Raw genomic sequence first — 18,429 nt, 5'->3', positions numbered from 1 at the left:
TGTCTGAAATCTCCAATCACATCATTTCCGATCGACTAGCAGAGCGTGGAGCCCGCCCAGGTACACAGAGGTGCACCTGAGCTTCCTTCCCCAACCTCACGGCAGCAAAGTGGCAGTGAAGGCGGTGCCAACCATGGGAAACATCTAAAGACCCTGCCCCACGTGGACGCTGCCAGCCCCTAACCTGGGTCGAGTGCACCATTGGAACCTGCTTTTTCAAAAGCCCGGTTGCCTTTAGGCCTCGGACAACGACGTCAGCCTTTTTGAATCCTCGCCAACAACTTAACTGGTTGGAAGTTCCCCTCCTGAGCTGGTTGACCGTCTGCCAGGAAGGGGAGCGGCCAGTGCCGGCTTTGTGCACAGAAACGCCACTGTCCCTACACCTCACCTACTGACATCAAGAGCTGGCTGAGCACGGGTCAGACTGGGAGACCTCTGCACGACCGGCTGTGCGGATGACAAGCCCTCACCCTTCATTGCTGCTGACCTGCCTGGCGTCACCCTGGCCACTGCCAGCTAGACAGACCCCACCCACAGGCCCAGGGGCCCCGCCTGACACCAGACACAGAGGCCAACGTGAACGCGGCCAAGAGACCAGGGTTATTTTAGTCACTGTTAGTGGAAACCATGCGTAGGCCAGACACTAGAGGCAGAACAGCATTTGGTTTGAGACTGGTTTTTAATCAGAAGTGCTCATCTTCGATCTGTGTGCGCTTTGCAACGCTGGGGGCCTCAGAGGGAGACGGTCCCTTGGCTCTGGGTAAAATACGCATTTTCTTGATTTTATTTAAACAATGATGAAACCTACAGAGGAACAGCCTAGCCCAGCTGTCCTCCGTTTTCACGGTCCTCAAGGCTTTGCGGCCAGTCGTCACCGTTGGGGACGGCCATGCTTGGCACGAGAGAACAGCCACGTTGTGAGAGGGAGGGAGCGGCCTCAGGCCCTGAGGCTCAGTCCTTCCAGAGACGCGGGAGCTGGGACCACGTTCCCACCCAACCCCGGGTCCTGCTGGGAGGGGGGCCTACGTGCCTCGGAAGAGACGGCCGACAGTGCCCAGCATGCCCAGGGCAGCCCCACGGAGCCTCCGGGGAGGCCCAGCCTGCGTTTCAAGGCCATGCACAGAGCTTGCTGCTTCTGTGATTCTGGGAGCAAAGGAAGGCCAGAGTCGCCAAATGTGCTGAAGCGGGGGTGGTGGGGGGTTGTTATTTTAGAAAAGGGCTGGTCAGGGAGAACGCTATCACGAGACACAGGCCACGTTTCATGGGACACCTCAGGTTGGTCTCTACATGAAGGCACCACAAAGCTGCCCCTTCCCTGAGGCCCCCGCCCCGAGTGTGAGGGCTCAGCGCAGTCCAGCCGACAAGGACGAGCAACTGGGAAGGAACAGAGTCCGTCCACCCCGGGAAGCCACATGCCCTGGTAGGCAGGTGCAGCCTGGAGGGAGGGCTGAACAGAACTCCAGCAGGTCTGTGCACAGGCACGCGGGGCTCCGCTCTTCAGGAGACAGCAAGATCAGAGCAAGCTCACAGGGGTCCCCAAATGAAGGGGTCAACATGACACAGGGACAATGCCAGCGGAAGGGTCAGCGCCGAGGGTCTGCATGCTGGAGGCTCCCTGAGGGTCCTGGTCTCCAAAGTGCGCTCCCTACGTGCAGCGTCCAGAAAGCCTCCCCACCCCCCGCAAAGGGACGTCACGCTCACCTGGCACAACCCCTTCTGCTGCTTCGCCCCTCTCAAGAGCGGCACCTGTGTAAACCAAGCAGGAGGAACAGACGCAGGTCATCTCAGAGGGTGCCCTGTCCTGGTTCTGAGACCAGTGGCTGCAGCTCAGGGTCTGACACCAGTGAGTGCGGGGCAGGGGCAGGGCGTGAACTAAGTGAATGCCTGTCTGAACTGCTGCAGTGAAGGTCTAGGTTCTAGAGCCTGAGAGAGGCCAGGCAGGCACACCGCACCGCAGGGACCGGGGTCGGGTGATGCTTGCAGGGCCTCCGAGCTGCTGGGAGGCCTGCAGTGGCGTTCCCTAGTGACCCGTATCATTGGCCCCATTCCACTGATTTGGAAACTGAGATCAGGGTGAAATGCCTTTGTCCAAAATCCAAGCAAGTCGGTAGAGAAGTGGGTCCCAAGCCCGACTCCCTGGAGCCCTTATTCCACACACAGTGCCCCACCTGCCCAGGCTGTGTTGAAGGCACCAAGGCCCTCTGGCTCACTTCCTGCAGAGGGGATGGTGGAGCCCGCACACCTCACCCATGACCCCTTCCATCGGCTGGAGGCAACAGACTCTGTTGCGCTGTGAACCTCCCTGGAGCAGGATTTTGTTTTCCCTAGAAAATGGCCAATTTCTCCAGTTCAGTCACCTACATGCCCTGCAGCCCGTCCTCTAAGGCGGTTTGTTCTGGTTCTGTTGTTTGTTTCAGACATGCTCAGCTTTCCCATTGCTACTGGCAGATATGTGGGCGTCCACGGAAAGCGTCTGGGGAGGCCGCGCAGAGGCTCCTACGAGGAGGTGGGTGTTCCGGTCAGAGGCCGCGTCTCCTGAGCGCACATTGCTGCCCTCCCAGCCCGGGCCGCCCGCCGCAGGGCGGTGGGCCATCAGGAGGCGAGGGACTGGATGTTCTTGAGCATTTCCTCGAAGGCCTGTGGGGACGGCGCGTCCGCATTCCGGAAGGCGGCCTGGACCCTGCTGTACAGGCTGAAGGACTTCAACTCCAGCCAGATGAACCCAAAGCGATCCTCGTCGAACAGGACGAAGACCCCGGGGGTGCGCTCGGGGCTGGTGAAGCCGTGGCCGGCGATGAGGCCCGTGCCGTAGAAACTGAACAAGGACAAGAGGGAAAGCGCGGGGAGAGGGGATAAGCGGGGCCTCGAAGGCGCGTGCTGGCCCAAGCCCATCACCCGTGGTCCTGGACGTTCTGGAACATTCTCCATTCCACCTCCAGGCCACTTCCACCATCTGCCAGCAACTCTGCACAGAGGTGGGGCCCTGCGCCTTCGGGGAGGCCGGCGTTCACCCCACACAGTCGGGCTCACCCCGCCGACCACTGCTCTCTCTCTACCAGCTCACCCAACGAAAGGACGAGGGTCCCAGGCAGCCCCACCTCGTATTCTCTATCCCAAAGTACATGTCTTTATGATGCAGACCCAGGTAACAGAAATCTCAATCCCCGGGACAGTTAGGTCCACGTATGAACAACTCAAATGTAATCGATAATGATTTATTGGCATGCAACTGACATTAACCAGAAGCAGAACTTTCAAATACCCATTACAGCCAAGTTTTGAGACTCAGGCTGTAATATGTTTATTTCTTTCTTGCAAAGAACAGGTGACGAGGAGTTAGGGGCTGGCCTGAACCTCCCAATGCGTGGAATGGTGCCTGGGACGCCCACCTCTGCCCACCATGCTGAGGCTCTGCCTGGAGGGAGGGGGACAGCAGCCCTGCGCCTGAGGGCCCATGGCTCAGAGAGTTTCGGGGGGGGTGCACCAAGCTTAGATACACAGAGACGTGTGTTGCGCAGGCACTGTGGCAGTGCCAGAGAACGCATGCGCCCCTCCTGGCCGAGCCCCTGATGTTTCGCACCGGGTGGAGGACATCCCATGACACAGCCGGGGGCTGGGCCAGAGCTTCCAGGCCGGCGCTGCCAGAGGGCTCTGAGCTGGCCCTGAGATGCTGCAAGTCATCAAGTTTCCCCGGGATAACAAAGCCTTTTCCTTTATGACCTTTCAAAAATTCACACATTCACTATGTGTACATCTCCCTCCAGAAAACCCAAATTCAGCCTCTTTTATCACAACTGTATTAGCATGAAGAAAATGTAATGAATTTTTTCCATCAAGACCACGCAGACGCCTAAATTCCCTTTGAGGAGCTCGGCGTGCGCCCGCCTGCGTGCGGAAAGCCTAGGAGACCACTGCGGGCACACGAGAGGCAGCAGATGCCCAGAGGTAAGAAAGAAACCTTCACACGCGACGTGACAAAGGCAGAGAAAAGTCGGCTGTAATAATCTGCCAGGAGACCGACAGGTTCCTCCCTCAATGAACCCCCGAGGTGACTGTCCGTGAGAACTCTCTATGGCGATGCAATGTTCTAGACCTGCGCTGTCCGACACACGAACTGCTGCTGAGCACCTGGAATGTGGCCAGTGGGCCCGAGGGCCTGAATTTTCATTGTATTCTCTGTAGTTAAACTAAACAGCCCTGGAGTGCAGGGGACCGGGGCAGGGCGTGCATCTCTAAGACAGGACCGTGCAAACAGCACGCCAAGTGAGCAGCTAGCAGCAGCGGGCAGGCCCTGTCCCAGACCGGGGCCCACGGCCTCTGTGGGGAGGCTGTTAGAGCCGGGGAGAAACCACACGAAGAAATGAGGAGGCGGTGAGACCCCAGGACAGGCCTTCCCTGCAAGGCCGTCCAGGACGCCGCGAGCAGGCTTTCCAGGGGAGGCGCGGGGAGGGACGCCACGGCCTGCTTTCAGTGCTACCCGACGTCTCACCTGTCTGCCTGTCTACCTTTGACCTCAGCAGCTGTGCAGTGAGAGACGTTGGGGAGGAGGCCCCCTGCCTGGCAGCTGAGCCCCCCAGAGGGGTGAGGGGACAGGAGCCTCACAGTCTGCTCGGCCCGAGCTGGGACCCGGCCCAAGTAGGCAGAGCTTCCCCACCAGTGCAGGGCCCCCAGCGCGGGGTCGGCCCCACCCCAGGCCACCTCCCTGCCGGCCGGGCAGAGCCCCCTCCGGGAAGCCCCGTCTTGCCCGCCCCGCGGCATCCTTACCACATCCTGCAGGTCCGGGGATAGTCCTCGTTCCTCGAGCTCACGCCCACCGGCAGCACAAACGGCTGCCCCTGCCCCGACTGGGCGGGCGGCTCAGCCGCAGCCTCGGCCCCTCCATCCCCGGGCCCCTTGGCCTGCTCGGCGGGTGGCTCCGCGCAGGGCTGGGGGCTTTGCCGGCCGAGGCCCGCGGCGTCCTCGGGCCCACCTTCCTGCTGCTGCTCCTGGCGCACCTGCTCGCGCACCTCCAGGACGATGCGCGAGAGCTCGTTAAAGTCGCGGAGGCTCTCAATGTCGGGCAGGTGGATGCGGTGCCTGAGGTTGATCTCTACTGTCTGCTGACCGGCAGGGATGTTGGGGTCACCCTGCGGAGCCAGCGGGCGGCGGTCAGCAGGCTCAGAGACCGCGGCCTCCAGCCCCGGTCACACCTCCGGCCGAGGGCGCTCGCTCAGCCTTCCTACTGATTTGGCGGCAACCCCTTACAAGTCAGAAGATCCTAGAAGCCCTTACAAAGCAGCACCCAGCGCAGGCAGCCTTCCGTGAAGGACCTCTGAGGACAGGGAACAACAGCACCCACGAGTGACCCTGGGAGAGCCCGCAGGCACATCTGCACCCAAAGACCTCAGGTGGGAGCCAGCCTGCGTGACAGCTGAAGAAATGCGCGGCCTAGAGAGGTCCACGGACCCTCCCCGGTCAGACGGGGGTCAGGCCGGAAACACCAGCCCAGACTGTCTGCCTGGAACACGAAAGCTCCCCAGCATGAACCTGGGAGAACGCCCAGGCCCTCATCCACAGGGAGCCCGGCCAACGGAGCTGAGAGCAGTGCCCTGTGAGGACCAGGAAGAGGCCTGCTCTGCGCCTCCACAGAGACTCCCCCCCCACACCTGCACAGCAACAGGCGAGCACGTGGATAGCAGCCCCTAGAGCGGGTGACAGAGGGCCCGTCATCCGGGACGCCCACTCAGCTCAGAAATCCTCCCACTGCGTTCCCGAGCTGCTGAGGCCAGGACGGGCCACGGGGGCCGGAGTGCTAATGCAGAGGGTGTCCACCATGGCCACACCTCAGGGTCACCCAGGGAGCTCCTGGAGCCCCTCACCCGGCCCACCCCCATTAAATCAGAATCTCTGGGATGGGGCCCCAGCATCAGTGTCTCCTCCACCTCCCCAGGGATCCAGGGTGTGGCCAGGGCTGAGAGCCGTGTGGTAAGGCTGCCTTGGAAACATTCAGAATCGCCGGGGGACCCTGTGGAAGGCAGGCCCTGGATCAGCAGGTCTGGGTGGGGCCTGCGTTCCCAGCAAGCTCCCCGGGAAGCAGTGCCACGGTCCGGGGCCCACACTGAGCAGCCAGGGTGCAGCCCGAGTCACACTACACCACGCCGATGTGATGGAGTCCGCACAGTGCTGGGCCTGCCAGGGCAGCCCCTGGACTCACCGTGATCTTCGTGCCCCTGGCGTGCTTCCCGTGGAAGCTGAGCATGACGATCTCCAGGCCGTGGCTGCCATAGGTGCCCTTGAAGAGGCCAGGCCTGATCAGGTCGTCCGGGTGGCTGGGCGGGAGGTAGATGCGGCGGTAGGTCAGGCAGTTGCTACAGGGGGAGCGGGCAGCATGAGAGCTCGGCCACAGAGCCGCACGGGAGCAGGGGCAGGAGTACGGAGCTCATGCGCCTCCGGCCATGCTGCATAGGGCGGGCTGGGCAGGGTGGCCCAGGGCAGCCAGGGTGAGCTCCCCACTAGGGGCACCCCTCGTTCCTGAGCTATGCCCCCCCACATGTGCACAGCACACCTCACACCTTCTCCATCACCCTGGGGCAGGGACCCCTGAGACTGCAAAGGGGCTAAACAGGGGCCATGCGACAGGGTCCGGGGGCAGAGGGCACGGCAGCAGGGAGGCTAAGAGGCCCCCCAGGTGGACACGGGAAAGCAACTATGAGGCTCTAACACACAGGCCAGGCCCGTGACAGCACACAGCTGGTGGGTGATGATAGTCCAACAGACAGAAAACAGACACCGAGGTGGGCCAGGAGACAGGGAGTGTGCTCACAGTACCCTGAGAAAAAGACCATGTTCACAGTACGCAGAGAGAGGGACTGTGCACACAGCACCCACCAGGAGACCGTGTTCACAGTACCCAGAGAGGGACTGTGCACACAGCACCCACTGGGAGACCGTGTTCACAGTACCCAGAGAGGGACTGTGCACACACAGCACCCACCGGGAGACCTGTTCACAGTACCCAGAGAGGGACTGTGCACACAGCACCCACCGGGAGAGAGCCTGTGTTCACAGTACCTGAGACAGAGGCCGCTCACACCCAGCGAGGGGCTGCACTTACTCATACTGACTGGTGTAGATGAACTTCATCAGGATGAGCTCCTGCATGTGCTCGTGGAAAATATCCTCCAGCGTCCGCCCCCATTCTTCCCTCAGCCACGTGCGGAATTCCTTCGAGAGAACACAGGTCACGAAAACCGCCACAACACTAGGGCTCGGAGAGGCTGTGATGCTGAGTGCACGGGATGAAGACAGAGGCCGGGCAGGAGGGAGGGGGGCTGCTGTGTGTTTGGTCTCCCAGCTCCTGGCCTCCCTTCCTGTTGAGGCGTGGCGCCAGGGGCTCTGGTCCCCACTTCCCCCGCCCGACTTCAACAGGAAGGAAGCGCAGGGACCGTGGGGGTCCATTGGGGAGGATGGGGCCGCAGCCCATGTCGAGAGCGCCCAGGAGGCAGCTGGGCAAGCCTCACTTCTGTGCCACCCACACAGGTGGCGTCTACACTGAGCCTGGTTCTCAGGTTTCTGGGGGAGTGGGCACAGCAGACCCCCGTGCCGGCCAAGTCAGCAGAATTGCCTTCTGCAGCCACCAATGAGGAACAGGACAGGGACAGGCGGGCCAGAGAGTGTGAGCGGATTTTCCTTTTTAAAATGTGCCTTCAGGGCTTCCCTAGTGGCGCAGTGGTTGAGAGTCCACCTGCCGATGCAGGGGACGCGGGTTTGTGCCCCGGTTCGGGAGGATCCCACGTGCGGCTGGGCCGGTGAGCCATGGCCACTGAGCCTGCGCGTCCAGAGCCTGTGCTCTGCAACAGGAGAGGCCACAACAGTGAGAGGCCCGCGTACCGCAAAAAAAAAAAAAAAATGTGCCTTCACTGGGATTGACATATACACACTGCTATATATGAAATAGATAAGTAATAAGGACCTACTTGTATAGCACAGTGAACTCTACTCAATACTCTGTAATGATCTATATGGGAAAAGAATTTTAAAAAGTGTGGATATATGCATATGTATAACCGATTCACTTTGTACAGCAGGAAATAACACCACATTGTAAATCAACTATACTTCAATAAAATTTTTTTTAATAAAGTAAAATAAAATGTGCCTTCACAGTTATGTTCAGTAAGTATATTTGTAAAAAGAAAACTCTTATGAATACCTCATCCGCAAAGTCCAATAATTCATTATGGAATCGAACAATGAAGGATATTTAGTGCTTAACAGCTTCATTCTGCACGCCTGACGTAACTAATCCACAGCTCTGGGATCCTAACTCAACAGTGTTTCTAATGAATATCTAGAATTAGCTCTACAAACAGAAGCAAAAGCAATTTACAAAAAGAAAAAAAAAAGCTACAATCTGTCAATTGCTTTAATACGTTACTGCCCAAACCCTGGCAAAGAAGAGAAATTACTAGTGACGGAAATAAACAATTATTAGAACTACAAGGTCAATATATAAAATTAACTAAATTTTTGTATACTAGCAGCACAAAACTGGAAAGTAAAAAAAAACTTAAAAATCCTACTTACAACCGCCTCAAAAGCCATAGGACTTAGGAATAAACATTACAAAACGTGTGATACCTCTACTCCGAAAACCACTAGATGCTGCTGAAAGGCGGGGGAAGAGGCCTACAGAGCAGAGGCACCTGCGAACCGGGAGACTTGGTATTAGGTCAGCAACTGTCTCCAAACTGATCTACAGACTCAACATCAGGCCAATCGTAATCCCACCATGCTTTCTGTAGAAACTGACAAGCTGATTCTGGAATTCGTTCGGAACATCCACAGCAATCTTGCAAAAGAACAAGGTTGGAGGATGTACACTAGCGTGCGCTGTGACCCACTACAAGATGACAGTAACCGAGACGGTACCTGAGCAAGAGGGCAGAACTAAAGACAGAGCCTGGAGGGAGGCTAACCTAGTGGTTACGATTCCGGGCTTTGGCTGCCATGGCCTGGTTGGGGAACTGAGATGCCGCAAGCTGTGCAGCCAAAAAAAAAGAGAGAGGGAGAGAGCTTGGAAACACCAACGTGTGTCTCAGGAGCGGACTTTCGATCACAGCATCCAAGCCACCTCCCAGGGAAAGAAAGCCTTTTACACAAATGGTGCTTGAACAACTGCACAACCACAGGGAGCAAAGGAGCCCCGATCCCCACCTCACACCACACACAGGAGCCATTCAAGATGGGTCACAGACCGAAAAGTAAAGTGAAGCTACCAAACTTCTAAAAAGAAGAGAGAGAGAGAGAGAGACACTCTCTTTGCAACTGGAGGGTAAGCAAAGTTTTTTAAGACAGAAAACAATAACCACTAAGGAAAAAACTTGACAAATTAGACTTCACCCAAATCAAAATCTTCCACTTAAATGGCTTAACTCATGAAGGGTAGGCCCTTAAAAAAAAAATCAAATAGAGAAATAACAGATAAAAATGGAAGTAAAAGAATGTAGTGATTTCAGTGTTGCCATGGTACATAATCAGACTTGAGCTAAATACCATGAAGCTGGCCTGTGAACAACCATAATCTTATTTACTTTGCATGAGAAGGTCAGTCATTAAGAATACCAAGCAGACCCAATTACTCAGAACAAATATGCTTACTATGAAATTATCTTACCAGATATGTATCCACAAGGAAAAACACAGGGGCCTAGAACATATCAGACAAGACTAAGTCCACTATGGACCCAGGGCTCGTCCACCACGGCCAACACCGCCCCATCACTGCTTCACTCTGCACAGCGGCCTAGGAGCTGGGTGCTAACATCTTCCCTGTTCTACAGAGGTTTGGGGCTTGGAAAAGTCAACAGACCTTTCCAGAGCCACCCAGCTAGCAGATGGCAGAATTAAACCTAACCAAAGACCCCGCGCTAACCGGTCTCATCTCTGCCAGGGCCAATGCCAAGGCTGGCAGGAACGTGGTGAGGCAGGGGGCTCACGTGCCCTGGTGGGCTGTAAACGGGGACCAGCAAACTGACAGCACGTAAAGAGAATCTGGAATATCTTCAGGGCCTTTTACACAATTCCATTGCTGTACAATCCAAAACCACAACGTTTTTGCAGAGTTCAGGCAGTGGGTCACAGTAATAATGCCCGGCATCTCTCCTGGGCGGCTCCGACCAGCTCTGGCACTAAGTCATTCAGCGTCTTACTCAACCCTCCAGAATCACTCGGCACCGCAGGTAATCTCATGGCTCCATTTTACAGACAAGGGTTGAGGCTCCCAGAGGCTAAGTCACTGAGTCACATGGTCAGGAGGGTAACAGGGGAATATCTGACCACAAACCCCAAGTCCAACTGCAGGATGGTCACACACCTACAGTCATTACAGCGCAGCAGATGACAGATGGAATGCTGCAGTAAAAATAAAGTTTGTAGGGACTTTCCTGGTGGTCCAGTGGTTAAGATTCCACACTTCCAACGCAGGGGGCATGGGTTCAATCCCTGGTCAGGGAACTAAGATCCTGCAGGCTGCGCAGCATGGCCAAAAAAAAAAAAGTTCGTAAAGAATTCTAATGAGACTGGGAAATGTTTCTGGAATAACGGTTAAGCTAAAAAAAAACAGAAAAACTATCCAAATTAAATAGTTAGACTGCAATGACATCATGAAGGCTGAAGGAAACTTGAAGGGATGATGGAGGACAGGCACGGAGGCCGCTCCTCGTGGGGCTGTGTCAGCACTCTTTTCCCTCCCGATTCTGAGGATTTCGGATCTGATGATGACGAGGTATCATTTTAGGAATGTGGCGAGAAAGTACATAAGACAAAGGAAAGCAAAATAAAAGCCACTTGTGTGCAACTGAGGGGAGTCCAGCGCCAGAGCCTTCTGCAGGGCCGAGCAACCGCAGGTAGGGCCAGGCCACACGCCCTTCCCTACCTCTGCTCCCCCTCACAGCGCCCCCCCCACCCCCGATTTCCAGAAGCCTCAGGCTGCAGGGCCTGGACGGGCGCGGGCAGGGAGGGAAGGGCCAGGAAGAAGAGCAGGCAGCGCCTGCAGCGGGAGCCAGAGAGCAGACGCACTGCTGGGGTCTGGACGGGCGAAGGCCTGAGCTGCTCTCAAAGGCCCAGGAGATGAAGCTGCAGTTTGAGCAGCACAGGGAGGGCCCCCAGGAGGGGCACGTAAGGAGCAAGCAGGACACCCCAGTCCTGAGGGGCCAGATCCCGCCGCAGGACGTGGCCTTGGAAGGTGCACAAAGTTGGCAGAAGTCCCAGAACTGGGGACCGGGATAGGGAATGCGGTGGTTGGCAAGCCTCAGGACGCAGCTTATGCAGGGCTGGCCTTGGGTGTTGACGAAGGGATCACAGCCAGCACGGCCTGCAGGGGCTGGGGCGGGCATCTCCACAACCCTCCACGGTACCAAGGACAGCCTTCTGCCTGGAGACAGTGATAAGCAAGGCCCGTTCACCTTCCTACCCTCCTAGGCCACCAGGAGTCCTCCATTCCCTTGGGAAGCACCCTTGTGGCCCAGAATTTTAAGTGACTATCAACCATCAGAGCACAGAGCAGCCCGGAATCCAGGGCCAAGACTTTCACCTCTTCTTCAGAGCTGTCAGGACACACGGCAGTGCCCACCTCACGGCTCCTCCTCTCTCCCTGGAGCCTGAAGCCACGCTCTGGGTCTGAAAGACTCAGCTACAGAGTGAAGATGTTTCAGGCTGACACAGGAATCCATGGGAGAACCCGTCCCCCAGTCCCCCAGCTCCCCCCTTGGAGGGCAAGAGGGAGGGAGACAGGAGACAGCACAAGGAGCCAGCAAAGTGGCCCCGGGCAACTGAGATGGACAGAGTGACTGTGCCTCACACAGCAAGCCCCCCTGCCCCCATGACTCTAGGATGGATCCCTCGGCACCTCAGGCAGCCCAGCCCCTGCTCTGCCTGCAGACGTGCGGCATCTCCCCACCCCAGACCGGCAGGAGTTCCAAGTCCACTATTAAATGATTCCGAGGCCTAGAGAGAAAAGAAAGGCTCCCCAGTTCTAGAAGCCAGCAAAAGACTGCTCCTAAAGCCAAAGACAGCACAAAAAATGTTAGACCACGCCCGTTCATCAATGCAGAAGTCCTAAATAAAACAGGATCAAAGAGCATCCAGGAGCAGAGAGAACTGTACCCCACGATCAAACAAGCTCTCTTTTCACGACTTCAAAGTGGTTAGAAATCTATTAACGTAAGTCATCACATTACTAGATTAAGGGGAAAAAAAAATCACCTGATGGTTTCCACAGATGCTAAAAAAAACTGGTCAATTCAACATCATTTCTCAATTAAAACAAAGCCCTCTTAATAAAACACGAATAAACAGCTCCATCCCTAGCATAATAATGTATATCTTGACCCCAAGGCCACCTTGCTGCCTCGTGACAGGACCATGTGAACCACACCCACCACTAGACAAGGGTGCTATCCTCACCACAAGGGGTCAAGGAAGAAGGAAATGTCATTATTTGCAGATAATCAGTATTATCCTGGAAAACTCAAGGTAATCAACTCAAAGATGCTCATAAATGAAAGAGAAGGCAGTAAGATGGGTGGGTACAAAATTAATATGCAACAGCTTTTATATATAAAATCACCAGCTGAAAGATACGAGAGCCAAGAGTCCATTTACAACAGCAACAAAAGACCAGACACCTAACAACAAACGTGCACGATCTACCTGAAGAAAATCAAATTCAAATGGCAGCACAGGACAAAGATGGCATTTTGAATCGTAGAGAAAACCTGCATCACTCAGCACCAGTGCTGGGGTGACTGAGGGGTACCTGCACTACAGCCAAGGTGGGCTGAAGCTCACTCTACAGAATAAACCCACAGAACCAGCGATAAATGTGGGAAACAAACGCGTGAAAATGAAAACACGAGCGCGTCTGTAAGTATAATTTCAAAGTGGGGAAAGGATTTTAAGATGACATCAAACTAAGAAGCTATTCACGGGCTTCCCTGGTGGCGCAGTGGTTGAGAGTCCGCCTGCCGATGCAGGGGACACGGGTTCGAGCCCCGGTCCGGGAAGATCCCACATGCCGTGGAGCGGCTGGGCCCGTGAGCCATGGCTGCTGAGCCTGCACGTCCGGAGCCTGTGCTCTGCAACGGGAGAAGCCGCAACAGTGAGAGGCCCGCGTACCGCAAAAAAAAAAACAACTAAGAAGCTATTCAGGAAGGGGAACTCCCTGGCGGTCCAGTGGTTAGGAGTCTGCGCTTTCACTGCCCAGAGCCCAGGTTTGATCCCTGGTCGGGGAGCTAAGATCCCGCAAGCCACACAGTGTGGCCAAAAAAAAAGGAAAAGACAGATACAACTGCAAATATAAAAATTAAAAACTAAATTCTACAAGTGAAAACATACCTCATTTCAAACCAAAAGACAAAAGAATGAAGGAGGAAAAAATATTTGCATCTCGTATCTTGAAGGGTTCACTTCCTCACAGGATGAAAGCTCCTACAAATCAATTAGAAACATAACAACAGCAAACAGAACCAGGCAAAGGATATGAACGCAGATTTCACAGAGGAGGAACCACAGGACACTAATCTTCGCCTCAGACATAAGAGAAACGCAGAGTAACCACCGAAGTCAGGATGCCAACAAAGCATTTTATTCTCACCTTAACTTCCAGGTGTTTTTCTAGTTTCCACAAGGAGCATGTTATTACCTTCATAATGAGAAAAAATACCATTCCGTCTCCAAATTGGTGAGGCCACACACGGTAGTTGGCTCACAGGAACTTTCTCTGATCCCAGAGTGTGTATTTCCAGAAATCCATTACATGGCCCTTTTAAGGTCTCAACAGCTGAGGAGGTTCTATTCTTGGAAAATATGCTGTTGACGTGTTTCACTTAAAAGTGGACTTGGAACATCCACTGATGTGTATGTGGTTGTATGTGAGACTGTGAATGACAGTGTTATTAGGGAAGGAAGCACGTCATTACCGTCACCTTCACGTACCATGCGTTCGGGAAAACAAGGGCCTCGTTTACCCTCAACAGATTCCAAGCAGCACGTGTGTACTCTCCATCTGCGCTGTCTCCCCGCAGACCCCTGGCTACCAGGGACCCAGCAGACTCAGAAACGCTAAGAGATGCACCCGACAAATAAATGCAAGCTGCAACGAGCATCCTGTATTTAAAGGTCTGAGGTTTTCCTAAGAATGTTTCGAGATGGTGGTGTAACTAAAACTCAAAGGCGATGTGAGATTACTCGTGCAGAAAGAAAACCCGAAGACACTCACGCAGGCTCATCCACCGCATGGCTGTGAACTGGGAACCTCCACCACAGGGTTCACACCAAATAAAGCCCTCTGGTCTCCCTGCAATTCACATCCAGGAAGAGACCCCACCGCCCACGGGCCTGTTGTCAAAGGGGCGACGGAGAACCAGGTAGAGAACTATTTCTACTCGGCCCGTTCATCCTGGGGGTGGTGGGGACTCAGAACCTGGGCCCAGCACACACGCCCACAGCGCCAGCATGATCCCGGGAGGCGGCCCTCCCTTCAAACCACCCACCCTCTCAGCTGCCCCGCAGGACAGGAGGGTCCGGCCTCACCTCCTGCCTCCCACCAGACATCCTGTGGTGGTCCGTCTGGTTGCACTTGGTGGAGAACTCGTCCTTCTTCACGATCTTGAGTGTCCACAACAAGGAGAAAGGGTAACGAGTCAGCCCCTAACCCCCACCAGAGCAGGCGTGCACCAGTCCCTCCCGCACCCACGCATCCCACTCATCTACAGGACCCCAAGAGGCCACCAGATCGCGGCTGCTCTAAGAAGGAAGGTTGGAACCCCCCTGAGCGCACGCTTCCCTCCCAGGGGGCCAGGCGTCGCTGTCCCCCGGGGCGTCCGAGAGCAGCACAGAGGGGCTGGCGCTCTCCTACTGAGATAGAGAACAGGCTTGCTCCCGGGCTGGCCACCTGCCAGGCCCACATCCGAGAGCAGAACGTCTGGTTCCAAGTTGATGCCCTTGCGAAGAGGAGAAAAAGGAACAGTGAGGAATCTTGCTTGGAAGGACAATTGGCTCTAACCAGAGGCAGAATCAGGGGAGGCTCCGGCAAGTGAATCTCTGAGGAGCGACAGCGGCATAGCGCACAGAAGGGCCGGGCCAGGGCCCGCTTCCCGGTCCTGCTGGCCGGCATGGGCGTGGTGCACAGCTGGGAAGACCCTGGCAAACAGCTGGCAGCAGGCCCGGGACGAAGTGAGGAGACCCAGCCCCTTACCTGCACACGCTGCCCCGCGTGCTCACCTGGACGTGGCCATTGTGGGGCCCCCTGTGGCCGTACATGCACTCCACTGTGGCCGACTTCCTCTCCATCAGGTGGATTCGGAACAAGGGCTTGAACCGCATCGGGTCGTCCACATGAGGGTCGTGGGGAGGCAGGTACATCCAGCCAATGATGAACAAGCCATCCACCTGTGCAGAGGTCCACACACGGCTGAGGGGGAGGCGGAGGCTCAGCATCCACACCCCCCAGATCACCACGAGGACCATTCCTGTCTTCACACTCCGGTCCCGCGGGGACCCTGGGGCCCCATCTAGCGCAGCAGGACGAGCACGGCCCCGCCCACCAGTGTGTGTTAATCGAAAAGTGGTTTATGAAACATGGTGACTAAAGTTGATAACGCTGCTCTATCACTGAAATCTACTAAGAAATAGAACTCAGTGCTCTCCCCACCCCTCAAAAAAAAAATAAAAATGTGAGGTGATGGGTACGTTAATTAACTAGACGGGAGAATCCTTCCACGGTGTACTTGTACATCAAATCAGATCACCACAATGTACGTTTTATATATCTTACAGTTTTGTCAATTATACCTAAATAAAGCTGAAAAAGTAACTAAATGTTTTAATAGAAAATATAGTGGTTAGCCCCAAATCCGAGCAAACCTTTTAGAGAGAACTTCCAGCTATGAAGTGGGGGTGGGTAGGTGCCGGGAGCACAAGCTAAAAGACATAAGAAAGAAGCAGGAATGATCCAGAAAGTGCGACACCCAGTAGGGCAACTGACCAGAGGAAAACGGGAGTGCTGCTTTCCACAGAAGAGACTCAGGAGGCAAAACAAAGCAGGCAGCACGAGGGCCTGCTTAGATCCTCGTTGTGAACAAGCCAGCTGTCGAAGGCGGTTCTGAGACCGTCAGGGAGCCTCGAGCGTGGACTGGGCCTCAGGTAATCCAGGAACTACTGCCACTGCTGTGAGGCGTGGTCAGGACCTCACATGTGTGGGAACGTGCGAAACACCCACATGGTTAGAGATCCACAATGAAGTACAGACATGAACTGACACGGGCCTGGGATCTGCTTTAAAATACGGAAAAGAAAAGGCAAAGTGGCAGAGACAGACACCGTGAACCTGGCGCACTATGGCCAACCTCTGAGTCCAGGAGGTGGGCGTCTGTGGGCGTTCACCCAGCCATTCCCACTACCCTTGTATGTGTTCAAAATGGCAAATGATAAAAGTGGTGATCAGGTCAAAGGAGGGGGCAGTCTCCAGGCACGTTCTCAGTGGAGGGGAGGGGGTGGCCTCTGTAGCCCACTGGGGATGCCCCAGCAGTCGCTCCTGCCTTCCTGGCGGAGCCTGGGTCCACAGCTTCCGGCTCTAGCGACAGAGGAGAGAACTTAATCGCCAACCGTCTGAGACAAGAGCCAATTGGCGGTGTTCTGTCATAGGCTCCATTTTCCCCTAATTATCCCCAGCTTTCAGAAGCCTTTTTTTTTTTTTTTAACTCTATTGCTCACTGCCAGTAAGACAAACAATTATCACCCTCCCCGACTAAAAGAAAGGAAAGAACCTGCCCATGCTGGGAGCTGTCTGTCTTGGCCCCTGTGAGAATGTTCTAAAAGCAAGGCTTCCCCAGTGATATTAAACAGAACAAATATAAAGCAAGTTTCTTAACAGATGTTTCCACCAAATTATAAAAAATATGAAGCAATATTTATCCCTGCCCAAACCCCACCTGGTGAGCAAAATACAGAGTGACGAAGTAACCAGTCACCCCGTGGCCTACATGAACCAGGCTCGGGGGAGGCCACAATGAGGCTCCCTGGGGGCCCCAAAGGCCACAGCAAGGCAGACCCGTGAGCCGTGACACGAGCTGCGGCCGGTCCCCTGGACTTGGCTTCTGGCCTGCCAAGCGCGTGTGCAGCGCCGGCCAAAGGGCACCTGGCTGTGTTTTCCCTGCACCATCAGCGGCAGCAACATCGAGGCCAGGCCCCTGCCCAGAGCTCAGCAAGTACAACGGCCCCACTCAGGTCCCGGCTTCTGTCCCAGAGGCACCACTCGTGCCTGGCAAGAGCACCGGCGAGGGCTGCATCCTGCTAGACACCGACACCAGTTAAGCCCAAGAAAAGTCAGATCTGAGTTTCTCAAATGGACCCAAAAATGAGCAGCTATTATATGCTTCTAGGCAAGTGACCTAGAAGCATATAAAAATTAAAACCAGAAGACTCTTCTCCTGGCTACGACCAAGGAGCTTGTATCAAACAGCGCCTCCTGCTGAGACCAGCTATAAAGCCTGAATAAAGTAAAGTTAAAATGCTGCTTGTAGACCTCAGGGGGCAAGCATGAAGAGAAGGGACAGACACCTGCCATGACACCAAGCCTAGGCCACTTGGTCCCCGGGTGGAGCGGGCCTGGCGTGGGCTTTCTGTCTAGGGCCAGCCTCCGAGGGCCCCACATGGCCTCCTTTTCTTTTAGCCTGCAGACCCGATTTAGGGCAACGAACCAGTGCACAAACCAACACTGGAGTGCCCCGGGGGTGTGAAGGCCGATGGCCCTGAGTGTCCAAGAGGCAGGGACCGGGGAAGGCATCCCGTCACCACGAAGTTCGTGGGTGTGGCAGAAGCCAAGAGCTACTTAAAATGAATCTCTGCTCGCTAGGAAAATAAAACCTGGCCCAATGAGTCTTTGCGAACAACTGGCCTGCCCCTTGGAGGGAGGACGCAGTCCCGTCCGCAAGAACCCAGGCCCGGCGCTCTGGGACTTACCACCACGTTCAGCAGTCCTCCATACGGCCCGATATCTGGCTGCCACAGTCCCAAAATGTGTCTGTATCGGTGAAGCACTACAGGGAGAGAGAGAGGACAGGACTTCATCAGAGCCAGCTGATCTTCACTTTACAGTCAATAATCGGAGGAAAGGGCGTGAGGAAGAGGAGGGACGTGTGAAGAAATCCCTCACGGAGGCTCGTAACAGAGCCTTGCAAACAAATGTGGATTCAAGCAAATATTACAAGTGTCTAAATCATTCTAAGAGAGAAAATGTAACAGACAACTGGGTCATTTTGAAACCCAGCCTCTGCGTATCAGCTCCAATGACAAGGAACTGCTGCTTCGAAGGACGTGCAGTGGGCGCCCCTGTGAAGCAATGAACCGCCCCTCCCGTCAGTCTACACAGCGGAGGAGACGTGGGACTCT

At 55.3% G+C, this 18,429-nt stretch overlaps 1 protein-coding gene across 5 annotated transcripts in view; it reads right to left on the bottom strand.

The window, feature by feature from the left end:
• Positions 1–660: 660 nt before the first annotated feature.
• Positions 661–18,429, bottom strand: part of FBXO31 (F-box protein 31) — a 43,241-nt gene continuing 25,472 nt past the window's right edge. For all 5 annotated transcript variants that reach the window (XM_029213514.1, XM_029213510.1, XM_029213511.1 and 2 more), the window contains 7 exons: positions 18,001–18,077; positions 15,262–15,429; positions 14,572–14,646; positions 7,094–7,203; positions 6,194–6,347; positions 4,765–5,126; positions 661–2,815 (listed from right to left, as the gene is read on the bottom strand). In XM_029213514.1, the coding sequence (XP_029069347.1) occupies positions 2,593–2,815; positions 4,765–5,126; positions 6,194–6,347; positions 7,094–7,203; positions 14,572–14,646; positions 15,262–15,429; positions 18,001–18,077 (1,169 nt within the window). In that variant the 3' untranslated portion in view covers positions 661–2,592. The remainder of the gene's footprint in view (positions 2,816–4,764; positions 5,127–6,193; positions 6,348–7,093; positions 7,204–14,571; positions 14,647–15,261; positions 15,430–18,000; positions 18,078–18,429) is intronic.

This window comes from Monodon monoceros, unplaced genomic scaffold (assembly GCF_005190385.1).
Source record: "Monodon monoceros isolate NGI ecotype Baffin Bay Population unplaced genomic scaffold, NGI_Narwhal_1 Super_Scaffold_10, whole genome shotgun sequence".
NCBI classification, from domain to species: Eukaryota; Metazoa; Chordata; class Mammalia; order Artiodactyla; family Monodontidae; genus Monodon; species Monodon monoceros.
The sequence above is the reverse complement of the archived record's forward strand: the minus strand, read 5'-3'. Positions and strand labels throughout refer to the sequence as shown.